Source organism: Danio rerio, chromosome 2, assembly GCF_049306965.1.
Source record: "Danio rerio strain Tuebingen ecotype United States chromosome 2, GRCz12tu, whole genome shotgun sequence".
NCBI classification, from domain to species: domain Eukaryota; kingdom Metazoa; phylum Chordata; class Actinopteri; order Cypriniformes; family Danionidae; genus Danio; species Danio rerio.
The window spans coordinates 59,613,518-59,633,909 of NC_133177.1; the positions used below are offsets into that span (position 1 = coordinate 59,613,518).

The following is a 20,392-nucleotide window of genomic DNA, read 5'->3' on the forward strand; positions in this document are numbered from 1 at the left end:
CAAAAACTTTGCGTACGCCAGGTTTCACGCTCAGAATCGCTCACGTTTGGATTTACTAACAATGAACTGAACGTGGGAATGTGCGCAGGTTCATGGCAGCTTTATGGCTGGCGTACGCACATTTTTTGTGCGTGTCTGTTTTATTTCCATTGGCGACTCCTAGAGGCAGTTGTGTTAAATTCCTCTCTACAAAGTGTCTGAGCCTTGCAATGGCAGCTGTATGAGACGGGTTCATCTAGCAGGTATATAAGGTTTCCATACCATACAGTTGACCAGCTAAACATTAAAGCACAATTTGCAGCAGTCGCCTGTTTTCCCAATGTAATCTGAGCAATCTACTGCACGCACATTGCTATAAAGACACTATCTGAAGATGAATTTGCATGCGTGAATCAGAAACATTTCCAATCAATAAATGTGCAAATAAAATATGATGCACAGACTTATTAATGATTCCTACTAGTCTTTCTCGTGATAAATAGTGGGCAAAATCTGATATGTAGCGGGCAAAAAAAGAAGAAAGAGTTCATCAGACGCTGGATTCGAGCCGAGTTTATGCTCGAACGTGTCAAAACATGATCACATGCGTCTTATGAGGTGCGCCACTGAGACTGTTAAGGGTCCTGCAACATTTTACAGATATAAACCACACTGTTTGTTTTTAAATGCACTCAGTGCGATGTTCAGACCCAACTGTGTTAACCGTATCAGCTAAACTCTCCCACTCTATTTTTTTCTTTTGTTGTTAATTCCGGAGAACAAACTTGCAAATAACACCGCTTCTCTCCGGTCTACCTCCGAAAGCAGCAGCTCCATTTCACATTCTGTTCAAAGTTTCTGTTTTTGCTTGCTTTTGCCGTTGCTTTTTCGTTGGGTTTTGCCATTAGCATAGTCATTAGCATATTCATACGGGGGAGGAGGCAGGGAGGGGTTTTGTGCTCGTGCATGTTGCGCTCAGTTTCACGTTCATTCAGATGTACAAAAGAATATGCGTGAGATTCGGCGTACGCAGTGTTTCATACATCTGAAATTTTTTCTGCGTACGCACATTTACAGCTTTGTGCGTACGCAATGTTTTAGTAAGATTTCCACGCAAGTCTTCGTACATGAGGCCCCAGATCTGTTGTGGATAAAGGCTAAATTCTAATTAAACTTGACGAAAGTGAGTGATAGAGATGTATAACGTTGTAATTTGAAGCTATATTGTCAGAGAAAACACAGTCAGGACTTAGGGTGCTTTCACACCTACACTTTTGTTTCGGAACGTATCGCGTTTGCCCAGTTAGCGCGGTTCGTTTGGCATATGTGAACAGGGCAATCGCGCTCTGTTCCGCGCCAAAGTAATCGCTCCGAGATCGCTTGAATGAGGTGGTCTCGGCTCGATTGAAATGAACCCTGGAGCGGTTCGATTGCAGTGAGAAAGCGATCCGATCCGAGCGCGGTTATATCAGTGTTTTATGGATATGTAATAGGCTTACGGCTATATGAAGAGAAAATTATGAGTAGGGCGGGAAGTTTCGCGAGTCTCCGGATGCCCGCAAATGAGTGATGACCTCCCGGTAATCTCTCGTCTCCCTCCCGGTCCTTAAATAGGCATTGTCGCGCACCCTCCCCACCGCGTCTCTCCTCAGACACGTCGCGCGCGCACCCTGTCAATCACCACCAAACCACCACCTCTCCTGACAGCTTAGCGGGACGCTGCAAAATAAACTCTGACACTCTGACCAATGTGAGGAGAGTTTACTCGCACGTGACTTGTTTTAGCTCTTTTGGTTCGATTAGAAACTTTGCAATGTGAAAGCGAACCGCTCCAAGAGCAAAGAGCAACAATGTAACAATTGTAATCTCTGTTTCGGAACAACTGAATCGATTCACAGGTGTGAAAGCACCCTTAGTATCAGCTTCTGCATGAACAGATGACAGTTGAGCAGAGTGATTTGACACAATTCAGCAGTCTACATGTGTTTGTTGAAACATGCACATAAAATTCCATAATAATTAAAATAAATTAACAAAAGACGTAACTAAACATTCCTTATGCGTCTTCAGAGTGGAGAGGAATGCTTGTGTAATCTGTATATCCTGCATTTTACATTCTGAAACGATTTTGAACATGTTTCATGCAGTCGTTTCCCAGTAACATGGTAAACAATTTGAGTTCTTTCTTTGGCTCTTGGTGAAGGCGGTCGCACTTTTTTCCACTCCGTCCCATATCTCTCCTTGCTGGCTCCTCATATCTTCATCTTAATCTATCTCTGAGGCTCTCTGTGCCCTGCTATCAAAACGAATAAGGAATTATGGATTTGATCAACTGATCTCTGAAAGCGATTGACACCATCTTCTCGACGAGAAGTTTGGGCTTGGGAGAGCCCACTTGTCCTGCGGGGACGTTTGCAGCTGGATACGTGATGGACGGGTGGGAAAAGTGGTGTGTCGTGTGCCTGGCTGCTCTGTCTCTGGAGGATATTGAAGATATTTACCTATTGGTAGGGCCAGCCGGAATCTGCGGACGTTTTTTGCTATTTCTGCGCAGAATTTTGGTAAAAATCTGCGGATTTCTGCGGAATTATTTTGGGAGTATCCAGCGGAGTATCATAACTTAGACCTTAATATATTAAATAAAAAGTAATAAATTACTGAATAAAAACTGAACAAATTCAGATTTACACATTTCATCAAGTAAATAAACAGAATTAATGATAGGCTAAAAATCTGCAGAAATCTGTGGAAAATCTGCGGAATTCTGCGGAAAATCTGCGGAATTCTGTGCGCGCAGATTCCGTGTGGGCCTACCTATTGGGAACTTTGATAACAGGGTTTCTGCTGATGGGCTTATGTGGGCCCTGGGGTATCGACAATTAATGAAAGCGGTCAGTGCTGCTCAAAACCCCACCAGGCTGGCCGGCTTGATTGAAACGCGGATGGGTAGGCTCGCTAATAATTAGACGATGGTCCTAGACCGCAAATTTGAAAACCTTGGGGTGAAACTAGCGGCTTTGCAACAACATTTGGCCAGACCTGGAGACCAGTGACGGACATTAAATATCTGTGAAATTGGCAGATATTGACCTAAAGTTGAAGTACTTTTCTACTCTTTCGGCTCCTCTGTTTTTTTTTTTTTCGTGCCAGACAGCCTCTGCTGGAGAAAACTTCTCCTGGATAGCAAGATAAGGAGACACTCTCAAATTCCTGCTCCCTGTCAAGGACACCTGTTGGACTCTACAGGCTTACACTCACACAGACAAGCACATCTACAGATAGACAATCACCACCTAGCCCCTCATCCTTCATCTGCTTTCACCCACTGGGGGGGTTTGTGACCAGCGCCCCCTGGCTGCAGGGCCACATGGCTGCCCACCCTCATCAGTCTATATCCACATCCCCTGTTCCCATCCCCTGCTGGGATGTTATGTCTGTTTGTGTGTTCATGTGCTTGACTGCAGGGGCTTTTTTTCTCCCTGATCTCACACTGTCCTAATTCAAGAGCAAGGTGAGAGGGATTTTTTTCGGCTTCCCTATCCTGAAATGTATCTTACTTCCCTTTTCTAAAATATACCTCCTGTGACCTGTCTTCCCCTGAAAATTGTGATGTTTGTGTATGGTCGGGGGGGAGGGTTCAATTTAACGATACGAAAGTGTATGTGACAAATAAAGGCCTGATTTGATTTGGGCTCACGTTTTCAAAATAACACACTCATAGTAAGTAAATACAAGTTTAAAAATAACTAAGGGAGTTAAACTAAATTGTTTTCTCACTGGAAAATGTTTGGCTTATCAAACGCAACCTGAGGTGTGCAGATTAATGATCTCAGAGCTACATATAAGAAGAAGCTTTTCTCTTGATGATGCGGATGCTCACCAGATCTGGATGAATGACCCAAAGTAGGCTTGCATGCTAATGATGAGGGCGTGGCTTGTGAGTATCAGTTTGCTTTGTGTTCTGATTGGCTTGTTGTCCGCTGGGGTTTTACACTCAATGAATTTACATGAGATTGAGGAGAGAAAATTATGTCTGAGGCTCACAGTATGCCCATTTCCATATACTAATCTCTTATTACTCTACTATGCCTTGGTATACCCAGATTTTCATTACAGGGCACCTTTAATTATCTTGAATTAGCAAGTAATTTACCTGGCAAAATAATAATTAATCATTAAGTACTTTTGCACTTTGACTCAAATAGTATTGAAAAGTCTGGTTTTATACTTACAAAGAAATATTTCATTAGGGTATGTGTGCTTTTCCTCAATTGCCTGATTTGTGTAGTTGGTCCCTTTACAAACAATACATAATCCCTCAAACACAGGAGCAAAATGCCTGAGACTACAACTTAATCTAGTTGTACAGTGAAATGTTTGCATACACTTGCATCATCCTCTTATATAATGGTGTATTATGTGTTTTTGTGTGCAGTTTGCTGAGCGCTTTCGAGAGGTGAAGGAAGCTGCACGTCTGGCCAGAGAGAAATCACAGGACAAGATGGAGCTGAGCACTGCAGCCCTCAGTATCGCTGCTCCTCAGGTGCCTTCCCTTTTACATGTAATACTACATAAAATCCGGGGTCTCATAGTCTCATGCCACACCTTGTTATTCTCTCGCAAATCCACAGTGCATGTGAACAGAAAAGAGACAATCTGGGGTGTGTTTCCCAAACAAAGACGTAACTCGTAACTGAACTATCATAATGCAATGCATCGTTTGGGAAAGAACGATGTAGTGACGAGTGTTTCCCAAAACTGTCGTTGTGATAGCCCCTTTCACTCAGTGATACCGGTAAATATCTGTAAAATTTCCAAAACTACTTTTTTCCAGAAAGGACCGTTCACACTTCCATTCCAAAATAGCGGTAAATTCTGACGTCATTAACTAGAAACTAGCTCTAAACAGCTGCGCTGTGTTTGTTTATATAGAAGGGGTCAAGCTTTTGTAGATGGTTTCACTTTTAGCATTTAGCACTTTAGCATTCATGCAGCTTATTCTGTCCCAGAGACGTCCAAAGGCAAAAGCGCCAACTGTAAACTGAATGTTTACACATTTGACATTACAAATTCTGTGAACGGAGAAGTATTGTGAACAACTTTGATGAAAACATGTCCCTTTTGAAAAAAACAGCTTAAACCAGCCTAGGCTGGTTGGCTGGTTTTAGCTGGTCAACCAGTCTGGTTTTAGAGGGGTTTTGGTCATTTCCAGGCTGGTTTCCAGCCAGTTCCAGCCTAGTCTTAGCTGGTCAGGCTGGGAGATGACCAGCTAAAACCAGCTTGACCAGCCTAGCCAGGCTGGGAGCCCAGCCAAAACCAGCTATATCCAGCTTAAACCAGGCTGGTCAAGCTGGATTTAGCTGGTCATCTCCCAGCCTGACCAGCTAAGACTAGGCTGGAACTGGCTGGAAACCAGCCTGGAAATGACCAAAACCCCTCTAAAACCAGCCTGGTTGACCAGCTAAAACCAGCCAACCAGCCTAGGCTGGTTTAAGCTGTTTTTTTCAAAAGCCTGCCCAGCTAAGATCAGGCTGGAAATGGCTGGAAATTAGCCTATGTATAATGGAAGTCAACGGGGTAAAAACAGCCCCCAACACAACGAAAGGGTAGTACATTTGAACAAGGGTAAACTCTTCTAAACTAGAATGACTGAAACTTGCACTAAAAATATAAACAAATAGACGTGTGTTCAAAAAATAAAACTTAAATGATGACATAAATCTGAAACGAAACTGAAATTTACAGCCAATTTAAAAAGGCAGATCTATATTAGTCTCGGGTTTGCGCTTCGCATCAGTCAGATCTGTGAGTGTGTGCATGTGTGTGTGCATGTGTGTGTGTGGTGAATGAAGGGTTACTGTAATCCTAGAGCCACCTCACCAGTGCGGGATGAGCTGGGTCATTCGTCTCTCTGGGAAGTGCGTGGAGAACTAGGACAGTGATAAAATTATCCGGAGCGGTCCTGTTGGCTCTCCACAGTCTGTCTGTGTGATGTGGAGCTGCTCATCTTTCCAGGTCAACAGGCTGCTGAAGAGCCTTTAAGCGTTCTCCAGCTCCCCGCCAGCACACGTTCCTTCTCCTATTCACTCTCAGTTCTGCTCATGGTTCACTTTTGTCAGACTCTGTTAGTGATGTGCGGATCGATACTGAAATATACATACCTCACATACCTTATGCTTTAAAGGGTCACGAAACACCAAAACACATGTTTTGAGCTGTTGACAGTCGTATATGTGTCCCACACTGCTAAAAACACTATTAGGACGCCTATATTTCACTAAAAAGTGTAAATTGGTTGTTTTTGCGTTATTTCAAGCAAATTCGTACTTCCGGTTTGAAATGAATTTTTGAAGCTGCGTCACGGTCATGACATAATAGCGTGTATTCCAGCGTGCAGACTGGACGCCTGTGCCAGAGTGTGTCTTATTACGTCTTACAGTGTGCTGCATTAATGCATGAGTAAGGCTTGGTTCAAACCAATCAGCGCGCTTTATTGTGCAACTTCATTAATATTCATTACTTTCACAGTGTTTAGACGGCAGAGACGCCACATTGTGTTGGCAAAACAAGCGTGAAGTGTTGCTTTTATAGTTTGCTGCAGCTAAGTTTTGTTGAGCTCATCTGGAGTCACGTGTGGATTAACAGTGTACGCGACGCTCGACAACAATAACTTACGAGTCTAAGGAGGATTATTGTTTACCTGAGAGCTGTTCTCATCTGCAAACGCTGAGATCCGGATTCGCTTGTAGTCTCCTCTTAATAAAGACGCGGCTCTAGTTGCTGGTGATTGTCCTGTCTCTACAGATTTGGTAAGTGAGTGACTAGTGCTCTTTGTTTATTCAGTCTGTTCGTATCGAACTAACTATAGCACCGAGTGTAAACATGTTAGCACTACAACCAAACTTTAACCTTGTGTAGGATTTTCACCGCATTTTGTGATCGTAATAACACACTCGGCTTTCTGACGCTACCTGCTGTGTGCATCTAAGTTTCTGGGAAATGCAGAGTTTTTTTTTCTCTCATTCGCCGTGCGGTATCAAACATTGCATGAAAAATACACGCTTACAGCAGTTCCTCCAATCAAATATCTCGTTTGTCGCGAGGGACATGAATGAATTCCCTGAATGAAAGAGCCAAACTGCAGTTAAAGTCCACCATTTAATAATTTGGCAAATAATTCGACTACAGATGTCCATGTAAACGCCATCACTTTCTCCCGTGTTTGTTTGGGTGTGTGTGTTTTGACTCTAAAACTCGCGCGCGCCCAAATAGACACTCCCACACCATCCCACTTTAGTTCCTCCGACACTCCCCCCTAAACAGAGCTGGACACGCCCACTTTTCTGACTTTTTCCAAAGTAGAGGTGTGAAAACACCCTGCTGAAACGAGGGGCTTTCATGGCCCTTTAAGATCGATTCTTAAGTAAAAACGTATATTTAACATATGATACTGCTTTAGTAATTTAAGGTCATTAATATCATTAACTGGAACACAGTGGAACGTGACTAAGCCATTGAGATTTAGTTTAAATAATACACTACCTGACCAAAGTCTTGTCATCGTTCTCAGTTGTAAGAGCAACAAATAATGACTTGACTTCTAGTTGATCATTTGGAAAAGTGGCAGAAGGTGGATTTTTCCCTTGAATGATCTGTTGAACTGCATCTCAGTCATCTCAAATATTCAATTCAATTCAGCTTTATTTGTATAGCGCTTTTACGATGTAGATTGTGTCAAAGCAGCTTCACATAGAAGATCACAGTGAATTGAAGCTGTGTAGATCATTTTTAAAGTTTAAGTTCAGTTCAGTTTAGCTCAGTTCAGTGTGGTTTAATAGTCTCTACTGAGAGTCCAAACACTGAAGAGCAAATCCATTGATGCGCAGCTCTACAGATCCTGAACCATGCAAGCCAGTGGCGACAGTGGCGAGGAAAAAACCTCACCAATTGGTGAAAATGAAGAAAAAAAACCTTTAGAGAAACCAGGCTCGATTGGGCACGACCATTTCTCCACTGGCCAAACGTCTTGTGCAGCTGCAGTCAAGGAGCCGGAGGCAGGAAGCTGGACCTTAGCGAAGAGCGTCGCAGGAATCAGTCTCATGCTCTCCACTCCTCCATGACCACCACAGTAGTTGCACAGGAGATGGTCTGGTCAAGGATATGGAAACCCTGTGATCATCTCGTCGCTGGTCTTGGATCGAATTAGTGGCGCTGCATGGTCTGAGGGTCTCGGGATGAGTATCCCCAGGTGGAAATAAAGAGAATAATTAGCTTAGCTGCTTCTCATAGTGTATATAATCAAGATGCAGAAACCTGCGTGGAGCACATTGATGTATCATATCGCTAAGTGATGCATTGAGTGTATGCTTTACTAAACAGATAGGTCTTTAATCTAGTTTTGAACTGAGAGAGTGTGTCTGAGCCTCGGACGTTATCAGGAAGGCTATTCCAGAGTTTAGGAGCCATAAATGAGAAGACTCGACCTCCTTTACTCGACTTTGCTATTCTAGGTACTACCAGAAGCCCTGAGTTTTGAGATCTTAAAGAGCGAGCTGGATTGTAGCGAGACAGAAGGTTGGTTAGATAAACAGGAGCTCGATTATTTAGAGCTTTATAGATGAGAAGTAATATTTAAATTCAATACGAAACTTAACAGGCAGCCAGTGTAAGGAGGATAACATTGGGGTGATATGATCATACTTCCAAGACCTGATAAGAACTCTGGCTGCTGCATTTGCTGAAGACCTACTGGATCCCGCATGGAGCCAAGATTCTTATAGAAATCAGTCAAGTTTGGTGAAGGAAAAATCATGGTTTGGGGTTACATTCAGTATGAGAGAACTGCAGAGTAGAAGGCAACATCAACAGCCTGAGGTAACAAGACATTTGTGCTGCCCATTACATTACAGATAGGGATGGGTATCGTTATGGTTTTAATGATATTACTACTTTTATCAGTACCAAATATAAGGTCGGTACTTTAACGGTTCTCTTATCAATAATTTTTGTAGTTTTTTTTTTTATGAAAAAAACAAAAAGTAATTTAAAAGATTAAACAACAATTTTACTATAACATTTTTTAATGTAAAATAAAACAAAACCAATAAGGATAAACTTTATTTGTCCCCGAGAGGAAATTTGTCTTGGGGGGAAAAAAGATGGTACAACATTGCTCTAAACCAGGGGTGTCCAAACTCGGTCCTGGAGGGCTTGTGTCCTGCATAGTTTAGCACCAACTTGCTTCAACACACCTGCCTGGAAGTTTCTAGTACAGGGGTCACCAACCCATTTCCTGGAGAGCTACCTTCCTGCAGAATTCAGTCCCAACCCTGATCAAACACACCTGAACCAATTAATAGTACCTAAAGCAGCACTTGATAATTACAAACAGGTGTGTTTGGTCAGGGTTGCAACTGAAATGTGCAGGAAGGTAGCTCTCCAGGAACAGGGTTGGTGACCCCTGTTCTAGTATATCTAGTAAGAGCTTGATTAGCTACAAGTGTGTTTAATTGGGGTTGGAACTAAAATATGTAGGACACCAGCCCTCCAGGACCGTGCTCTAAACGGACAATAAAATAAATAAAACAAACAAAACAATTAAGAACATACATTGTTTACAATATAAGACCGTATATAAATATTAAATATATAAAACACAGAACCCAGTCAGGTGCTAATGTACTACAGATGCAGTGGCATTGGTAGAGTTCAACAGTTTTTCGAGGTAGGAACAACTAAAGCTTCAGTCTATTGGTTTTCCACATTGGCATTCTCAGTCTTTTTCCTGATGGTAACATCTGATATTCACTGAAAAGAGCATGTTTGGAGTTGGCACTAATATTTATGGCTCTTCTCATGACCGCCTGTTCATATAGAGTCTGTATTACAGTGGCGCAGTAGGTAGTGCTGTCGCCTCAGCAAGAAGGTCACTGGTTCAAGCCTTGGCTGGGTCAGTTGGCATTTCTGTGTGGAGTTTGCATGTTTGCATGAGTTTCCTCCGGTGCTCCGGTTTCCCCCACAGTCCAAAGAGATGCTGTACAGGGGAATTAGGTAGGCTAAATTGTCCGTAGTGTGTGAGTGTGTGTGGATGTTTCCCAGAGATGGGTTGCAGCTGAAAGGGCATCCGCTACGTAAAAACATATGCTGAATAAGTTGTTGGTTCATTCTGATGTAGCGACCCCAGATTAATAATGAAGCTTTCTTGCGACCCATGGGGTGATCGGGTTATGTTAAAGACACAGCAATAATGTCTGATGTAGCACATTGACTTTATGGCACCAGGTTAAACTTTCTGACACCTTTACTGAACTCATTTACAGTAAAAATAAATACTAAAGCCATTAGTGAACCTTGAGGATGATGTCCGAGTTGTGTTCTCCATAATCAATTGATGAATAGACTTGGGCCTATTGGTATGTGTGTGCTGTTGTGTGCTTGATTATATATTTATAACCACACTACAGAATATCGGGGGTCGTTAATCACTGGCGCTAGCTATGTTTCCATCCACCTATTTTTTACGCATTTTGCAAATGCGCATAAAAAAAACAGTTAATGGAAACGCCATGATGCGCATAAATTTTGAAAATGCGCATAAAAAACTTATGCGCCTAACTGGGTAGGATCAATAATATCCAGCTGCAGGCCCGCAGAACCACACACGTTTTAGGCACACACAATCTAGGACACTCAATCTAGGCAAACCATATATGGTTACGACGGATGTTAATGTTATTAACGTCTTTTTGGACATCGTCATCGATATATTTTGATATATATGAGTAATAAATATTGTACACAATAAACAATAGTGTTTACCTTATTTCACAAATATTGTGATTGAGACGGCCGAATGGGGAGCATTGTTTCCGATCGCCATTCAATATAATAGACTGAACAGTTTTTAATCAGTCATTATAGCTGATCAGTTATTATTATCTGACAATAATATGGCAGATACTCGTTTGCTGGCCTTGCTGAATGATCTAATTTGGACAGGTTTAATTTATATAATGCATTAATTTTTGATGAAGGAAATAATAGCAAGTTAATATAGGCAATACTACATTATATGTATTAAAAATCTTTTTATATGTAACAAATGTATAACACTATATTCATATTTTACTCAAGCGATTTAATAGTTTGTTAGCTTAATTTTCTAATAACCTTTTAATTAATGATTACCCACATTTAATACTGTAGTAATTTAATACTACAGTAATAGGAAACAAATAGGAACAAATTAACTATTAATAAAAAAAAATCATAAGTGTATATAGATCATGTGATGCATAAAATGTGTGTGAATGGACAAAACGTCAGACTGAGCACATTATAAAACATCTGGGGCCTCATGTACGAAGACTTGCGTGGAAATCTTACTAAAACATTGCGTACGCACAAAGCTGTAAATGTGCGTACGCAGAAAAAAATTCAGATGTATGAAACACTGCGTACGCCGAATCCCACGCATATTCTTTTGTACATCTGAATGAACGTGAAACTGAGCGCAACATGCACGAGCACAAAACCCCTCCCTGCCTCCTCCCCCGTATGAATATGCTAATGACTATGCTAATGGAAAAACCCAACGAAAAAGTAACGGCAAAATCAAGCAAAAAGAGAAACTTTGAACAGAATGTGAATTGGAGGTGCTGCTTTCGGAGGTAGACCGGAGAAAAGCGGTGTTATTTGCAAGTTTGTTCTCCGGAATTAACAACAAAAGAAAAAAATAGAGTGGGAGAGTTTAGCTGATACGGTTAACACAGTTGGGTCTGAACATCGCACTGAGTGCATTTAAAACAGAAATAGTGTGATTTATAACTGAAAAATGTTGCAGTACCCTTAGCAGTCTCAGTGGCGCACCTCATAAGAAGCATGTGATCATGTACTGACATGTTCGAGCATAAACTCAGCTCGAATCCAGCGTCTGATAAATTCTTTCTTCTTTTTTCCCCCGCTACATATCAGATTTTGCCCACTATTTATCAAGAGAAAGACAAGTAGGAATCATCAATAAGTTTGTGCATCAAATTTTATATGCACATTTATTGAATGGAAATGTTTCTGATTCACGCATGCAAATTCATCTTCAGATAGTGTCTTTATAGCAATGTGTGTGCGGTAGATTGCTCAGATTACATTGCGACTGCTGCAATTTGCGCTTTAATGTTTAGCTGGTCAACTGTATGGTATGGAAACCTTATATACCTGCTAGATGAACCCGTCTCATACAGCTGCCATTGCAAGGATCAGACACTTTGTAGAGAGGAATTTAACACAACTGCCTCTAGGAGTCGCCAATGGAAATAAAACAGACACGCACAAAAAATGTGCGTACGCCTGCCAGAAAGCTGCCGTGAACCTGCGCACATTCCCACGTTCAGTTCATTGTTAGTAAATCCAAACGTGAGCGATTCTGAGCGTGAAACCTGGCGTACGCAAAGTTTTTGTGCGTACGCAGCGTTGATACATGAGGCCCCTGAAATGTTGTTTTGGTCATTATAAAACGCCTTACCATTTCAGTATTAATGTTATTATATTATTAATGACCTCCAGAATCAAGAGCGCCTGTGCTCCGCGTCTGACACCTTCAAACGCCACTGCGCGCTCACTGCTTGTCAGGATTGTCTTCTGAGGCGCATTCATTTAGAAAAGATTGATGCAGCTTCTCCTACTGCAGCAAATGCAGTTTTTACTGTTGATATTTGGCGCCAGTTAATCAGGAAGTGACGATTTTGTTCGCTTTGACTCGTTGGATGGAAACGATGCTTCATTCGCACAACTTTTATACGATAATCCAGTTTTGATCATAAAGTTTATTCGCATTTTTGGATGGAAACATGGCTACTGTTAGTTAGAGGGTTGCGGGCTGAAAAGTTTGGGAAGCCCGGCTCCAAGCTCATGATAGAGTCAGACACAATATTCATTCTGTCTCCACTGCAGCAGGACTTTATCTTCTATACTGGACATTATTTCTGTTCAGTGACGAGACTTTAGTCTAAGCAGAGTCAGACCTTACTGTCCTAATGAAATCAGTCAACATCAAGACATGATCATATTATATTGTGCTCAAATAAGCAAAATCTAGAGGCCTTTGCCTTTCATAGAAGACACTTCTGATACCAAATGATCAACTAGAAGTCAAGTTAGTATTTGTTGTTCCTAAAACTTGGATAGACGATAAGACTTTTGTCAGGTAGTATAAGTTTGTTCTCATATTCACTCTCAATTCTGCTTCAGGTTCAGCTTTGTCAGAGTCTGTCATCGTTTCACAGAATCCAGTAGGTGCGGTGGTCGAGAGAGCGTAACGTGCTGCTATTTAAGAAAACACATGCAGTTACAAAAATTAAGAAAAGATTTGATTATTTTAACATCCTGATTACACTATTCCCTTGTCTTTTGTATGTTATTAGCCTAAATAGCCATAACCTAAATAGCCAGGTCTGTCACGGTTTTGGGTCCCCGTGAAACATTTGCATTGGGTTCAGTGCTATCTACTTGTTAAGTCGTGACGTATGAAGTAGGCACGGGCCGGTGTAAAATTCTGATGGTATGATCAAGTTTCACATCAAGCATATCAAGTTTCACGGTTTGACAGAATCGAGATCACTGCTCTGAAATATATTCTTTCTAAATGTCTGAGTAGAAAACTAGAACTCTTTTTCCCTTTTGAGCACATTATATTTTCATTCATTTATTCATTTTCTTGTCGGCTTAGTCCCTTTATTAATCCTGGGTCGCCACAGCGGAATGAACCGCCAACTTATCCAGCAAGTTTTTACACAGCGGATGCCCTTCCAGCCGCAACCCATCACTGGGAAACACATTATATTTTATTTTGAGTAACATTTAAAATATTTTGTAACAGTAAACATGTCCGGCTAAACAATTCAAATAAATGATTGGCTTCTGCTGTCTTCATCAGTTTCAAAAACACAGATTTCTTTACAATTTTAAATATCTTTGGAGGTCGGCGCAAGTGGTGTAGTGGTTAGTGCGTCGACACATGCACTCCGGTGCTCACGGCGACCCGGGGTCGATTCCGCCTCGCGGACCTATGCCGATCCTTCCCCTCTCTCGGCTCCCCATGCTTTCCTGTCAATACTCTCTACTGTCCTATCAAAAATAAAGGTGGAAACCCTGAAAGAATAATTATTAAAAAAATATATATATATATCTTTGGAGATCTTTTCTACTGGAGATAATGTTGCCCTAATAAACTAAACAAAAAAAGGGAAATAAAAACTTTAGAAACGGTATAACAGACATTCCTCAGAGTTTTAAAACCTTGGCTGTATCTCGATAGGCATTCTTCAGTGACCTTGCGTCCTCGTGTTCTCGTGTAACGTCATCATCAACTGCCAAAGTTCAGTTCCAAAACTCAAGACTGCAAGAATGGAGGACACGTGAGGCTTCCCGGATGTGTTCTTGATATCGATAATATCAAGATTGATAACTCACATGGATGCAGACTTGAGCACCGAACTCGCTCGAGAAGTCCCAGAAGTCATTGCGACTGGAGGTGGGAAGCGCAGCATTTTATATAGGTTTATTATTAAAGGGTCATGACACCCACCACTTTCGGTTCAGGTATACCTTAGAATTTTTTCAAAAGATGCATGATAATGGGTGTGGAGCTCTGCAGGGGGCGCTCAACCTGTGGTCTGTGTGAGTCCTAATGTCCCAGTATAGTGAAGGGGTCACTACACTGTCAGTGGGTGCCGTCTTTCGGATGAGACGTTAAACCGAGGTCCTGACTCTCTGTGGTCATTAAAAATCCCATGGCACTTCTCGTGAAAGAGCAAGGGTGTAACCCCGGTGTCCTGGCCAAAGTCCCTCTATCGGCCCTTACGATCATGGCCTCCCAATCATCCCCATCCACCGAATTTTCTCTATCACTGTCTCTCCTCTCCACCAATAGCTGGTGTGTGGTGAGCGCACTGGCGCCGTTGTCCTGTGGCTGCCATCGCATCATCCAAGTGGATGCCGCACACTGGTGGTGGTGTGGAGAGACTTCCCCTCATGATTGTAAAGCGCTTTGGGTGTATGGCCATACACAATAAATGCGCTACATAAATACACATTACATTACATTACATTTTCATTCGTTATATCTCACATTAGAGTGAGTTTTATATAAAATCATGGTGTACACATAACAGTCTCTGGACTTGCTGCATCAATATTTTAACAACTTATAAAAAATTGATCTCTTTTTGACCATCGGATATTAGGCATGGATATATATGTTGCGATCGTGATTTTCGAAAGTATTACATCGCTTTATGAACGTTTATTAATACCATTTGTTGAGTCTTCCCATACAGTTTAACAGAACGATTGGACCTGGAAGCCGCTTCGCGTGACGTCACACTTAAAGGGCCACGAAACCCCCCAGTTTCAGCAGGGTATTTTCACACTTTTAGTTTGGAAAAAGTCAGGAAAGTGGGCGTGTCCAGCTCTGTTTAGGGGGGAGTGTCGGAGAAGGGAAAGAGGGAAGGTGCATAATAATGGGAGCTTTGGTTTGGATACACGCTGATTTTCACAGAGGAGAAAGACAGTGACTGTGTTTACATGGACATCAGTAATCCAATTATTTGCCAAATTAGTAAATGGTGGACATAAACTGCAGTTTGGCTCTTTCATTCAGGAATTTCATTTATGCCCCTCGTGACAAACAAGATATTTGATTCGAGAAACTGCTGTAAGCGTGTATTTTTAATGCTATGTTTGATACTGACGGCGAATGAGAGTAAAAAAACCTCCGCATTTCTCTGTAAATTAGATGCACTCGGTAGGTTGTGTCAGAAAGCCATGTGTGTTATTTCTGTCACAAAATGCGGCAAAAATCCTACACGATGGTAATAGTTTGACTGCGGTGTTTACATGTTTACACTCGGAGAGCAGTATTTACAGCCGATCTTTCAGTCCATAATATTGTAGTGATATTAACATACTGAGGCGAAGCAGTGGCGCAGTAGGTAGTAGGTAGTGCTTCACAGCAAGAAGGTCGCTGGTTCGAACCTCGGCTCAGTTGGCATTTCTGTGTGGAATTTGCATGTTCTCCCTGCCGTCGCGTGGGTTTTCTCCGGGTGCTCCGGTTTCCCCCACAGTCCAATGACATGCGGTACAGGTGAATTGGGTAGGCTAAATTGTCCGTAGTGTGTGGATGTGTGTGTGGATGTTCCCCAGAGATGGGTTGCGGCTGGAAGTGCATCCGCTGCGTAATAACTTTCTGGATAAGTTGGCGGTTCATTCCGCTGTGGCGACCCCGGATTAATAAAGGGACTAAGCCGACAAGAAAATGAATGAATGAATGAATTAACGTACTGTAAACTTTAGTAACTTAGAAAACATTTGACTAAGGTTCGTCTTTAAACACTGAAAGAGTACTGCTGACGATACAAACTAACTTTACCTCTGAATAAACAAACAAAGACCACTGATCGCTCACTTACCACTCACACACTTTGTAGAGACAGGACAATCAGCACCAACTGGAGCCGCGTCTTTATTAAAAGTAGACGAGCGACAAATCGGGATTTCCCCATTTCCAGATGAGAAAAGCTCTCGGGTAAAAAATGTTCCCTGCAAACGTATTTCTGTCACGTATCGCGTGCACTGTAATCCACACATGAGTCCAGCTGCGCTCTCATAGCGGGAAAATAAAAACAAAACCTTCATTAAAGCACATTTATAGACACAACACTGAAGACCCTTATCTCCAAACAATTCTTCTTCTCCCACTTGTTTTGGCAACACAACACGGCGTCTCTCTGCCGTCTGAACACTGTAACTATCATGCATATTAATGAAGTTGCACCACATACACAATAGAGCGCACTGATTGGTTTGAAGCAAGCCTTTCTCATGAATAATTGCAGCACACTCAGAGACGTCACAAAGTACTCCTAGGTACAGATGTCCAGTCTACACCAAGTGTGCCGCAAGCCTGCGTTTAAGGTCTCGGCTGTTAGATCGCCCCCTGGGGGCTGGCTGCAGTACAAGTCATAAAGCCCGCCTCCTCCGTGTTAATGAAAGAGACTTGAGCCCAAATAAAAAAAAATTATTACACTTGCAATAAAATGTCCCGAAAGATGGTTCTGGTCGATTAAGGCGCTGGTTATTGTGCTGAAATAGGTGCAGATCTTCATTTTTGTAAACAGTTTGTTTTTAGCAGTAATTTAATGCTGGGCGTGTCATCGTGATTGACAGTTGTGATTGACAGTTTCTCAAAGCAGCGCGTCTGAGCTTCGGCAGGAGACTGAAGTGTTATTATTCGATTTCTGTGTTATTTTACCATGACAACATGAGTTCAGCAGTAAACTGCAGTTTCTGACATACATGATCCTGGTGGAACACTGTTTATTCGCTAAGGTCAGGGCTTTTTTCAGGCTTTATTAGTTTGCTGATACACGCCACCCAGATAGCAAAACACAGTTCCGGCTAGATTCTCGCCTGCCGGAGACTTACCCCTTAGAGCTCAGATTGACTACCTCTGCTGGACCTACTCCGGATGCCTGGACTCACTGCCCGATTCCAGCCTGAGTCAATCGAGCCAGATGCGGCGGCCGAGCGAGCCGGCGCTGCCGCATGCGAGCTGGAATCAGCCCGCGACGCCGCGAGTAGGTTATGCGCCGCGGCCCGGAGCTGGCGCGATTGAATATATAAAACCCTCATATTTGTTAACGTTATTACATCCATTTGTGTTGATATGACAGCAAACGCATGCTGAGAAGTTCGGGGGGCGTGGTTGATTTTACATAAAGCGTTTGGTTGGAAGCTCGACTCCGCTCATTTTCGCGGCTCCTCCTCTGGCTCCATCAGACAGTCCTTCTGCGCATGTCAAAGCTCCAATTTCAGCAGTCTTTTGCGACAGTTTGTGCCCGTCAAGCAGACGTTTTGCCCTCAAGGCGTTCAATGGGAAAAAGGGCTGTCGCGTCGTCCATATTTTTTACAGTCATTGGTCTACACGCTGAAATACATACAAGTACCTAAGCGGCGTAACGAAGCTTCAAAAATAACGCAAAAACTACCAATTTACACTTTTTAGTGAAATATTTGTGTCCTAATATTGTTTTTAGCAGCATATATGACTGTCTATGTGTTTTGGGATTTCTTGACCCTTTAACAAGCGGATTTGCGTGTGTTGTGGGAAAATGCCGCTCGTTTTGTTTTATGCGTTTTCATTGTGAGGATTTGCTACACATATTGTAGGAAAACCAACAGTTTTAACCCAAAAATGAGACTCAGGTGAAGAAGAGCCGGTTCAATTAAAAAGAAAGTTCACTAAAGATAGCTTGAAGTCAGCAGAAGCCAGCTTTAACACTCTCGTAGAGTCCAAACACATGCGCTATAGGTCAATTAAATGAAATACATTGGCCGTAGTGTGTGTGTGTGTGTGTGTGTGTGTGTGTGTGTGTGTGTGTGTGTGTTGTATGAGTGTGCATAGGTGTTTCGCAGTTCTGGGTTGTGGAGCGCATCCGCTGTGTTAAAACATATGCTGGAATAGTTGGTGGTTCATTCCGCTGTGGCGACCTCTGAAATAGAGCCGAAGGAGAATGAATGAATGAATGAATCATATTAAATTCAGTACTCTTTATTGCAGAGATGTTAGGTAGAAGTAACACTGAGCCCGTTCTTCACTGATGCGAATGACATCATTTTGTTCTCTCTCACTGCTCTCCTTCTGGACTCTGTCAGTTCTCTCAGGTGAGTTTGACATTTATCTTGAGCGCAGGATTCAGAAGTTTGTGAATATAAGCTCTTGTTGATCCAGGAAAGGGGCTTTTGCTTTATCTCTCACACGCACACACATACTCGCACACACGCACATAGGGTTGTAACAATATACCGGTATGACGGTTTACCACGATTTGAACGTGCACGATTATCATACCATGAACAATTGCATATCAACGGTTTTAACCCTTAAAGACCGAGACAGCCGCCCGCGGCTAAAAATAAGTATTGCTCTTAAATGTTTAATAACTTTTGATCCGCTGATCCGATTCATACAATTCAAAGATTGGCATAAAGAAGAGAATCTCAGCTTTCCAGTGCTGTATCACATAACATTCGCGGACTTTCAGAGGCTCCGGAATCAGTGCGGTTACGTCATCAACATTTGACAACGCTGATTTGACAAAGAAACGCTCGTCACTGTGTCTCCGGACAAATCAGACATGATACATTGATGCATTGTCCCTCCTCCATGCCCAGATTGGTTCAAACTCGCTATATCACAACCAATAAGCATAGGTTTCGCTTTTGTTTGTGGACCAACAATGAGCTTTTTGAACAACACGGAATGAGAGAAAGGCATACATTTATGCGCGGCTAAATAAAATGCAAAAAAAAAAAGTTTTGCATGAAATAATTCTCATACTAAGTACTTTTGCATGCACAGCAGCACAGAAACATGACAAAACAGTGACACAGCAAAGACGAACTGCTGCTCTTGCTGTTTTCAAAAGACGCAAATGAAGATGCAGCTGTTTGTCTGCATTGCAGACAACCAAATCCAAATCCATATCGATAGACAACCATATCCATGCTGGCACATAAAACCTAAGGATGTTCCATATTGAATCTAGTTTTGTTATGTAACTATTTATAGTATAGTAAATATTTATATCTATTTTTTACTGAGGATTTGCACCATGTTTATTTGGACTTTATTTGGACTTTGACACATTATTTATTATTTTCTTATTTTTTTATTTGTTCATTGTAAGTGGTGTTGTTTATAGTAACTAAAAATATATTATTTGGAAAAAGTCAAATTTGCTTCACTGTTCTATTATTTTGTAACATTTGTAACATACCGTATACCGCGAAACCGTCAAACCGTGGTATTGTTTTAGACGATTATCATACCGTGAAAAATTCATACCGTTACAACCCTACACGCACACGATGCATCCCATGAGCTTCACAATCAGCTGAGTCCCACGGTGAGCCCTGCGGATTCATCTGCCACTGCAAACCAGGTCACACACACACACACACACACTCTCAAACACACACTTTACCATGTACTAACTATAACTCACACAGTTGAAGTCAGAATTACTAGCTCCCCTGTATATTTTATTCCTCAATTTATGTTTAATGAAGAGATGTTAGTTCAACATATTTTCAGGATACTAGTATTCAGCTTAGTGACATTTAAAGGCTTCACTAGGTTAATTAAGCAAGTCATTGTATAACAGTGGTTTGTTTTGTAGACAATCCAAAACAAATATTGCTTAAAGGGTTTAATAATATTGACCTTAAAGTGGCTTTAACAAGAAAAAATATTAGAGAAAATACAATGAAAATTTCCTGAATCTGTTTAACATCCCTGCTGAAAAATCCAGCTTAAACCAGCCTAGACTGGTTGGCTGGTTTTAGCTGGTCGACCAGG

General features: G+C 41.8%; 1 protein-coding gene across 3 annotated transcripts in view; it reads left to right on the plus strand.

Annotated features, from left to right (window-relative positions):
• The window catches only part of LOC100330028 (homer protein homolog 3), a 96,636-nt gene that overhangs the window by 41,365 nt on the left and 34,879 nt on the right, over positions 1-20,392 (plus strand). For 2 of the 3 annotated variants that reach the window (XR_012395285.1, XM_073931958.1), the window contains exon 5: positions 4,415-4,540. Coding sequence is in view for 2 of the 3 variants with exons in the window: in XM_073931958.1 (XP_073788059.1) it covers positions 4,415-4,540 (126 nt within the window). In the remaining variant the exon portion in view is untranslated. The remainder of the gene's footprint in view (positions 1-4,414; positions 4,541-20,392) is intronic. The other variant, XM_073931965.1, reaches the window with a different exon arrangement.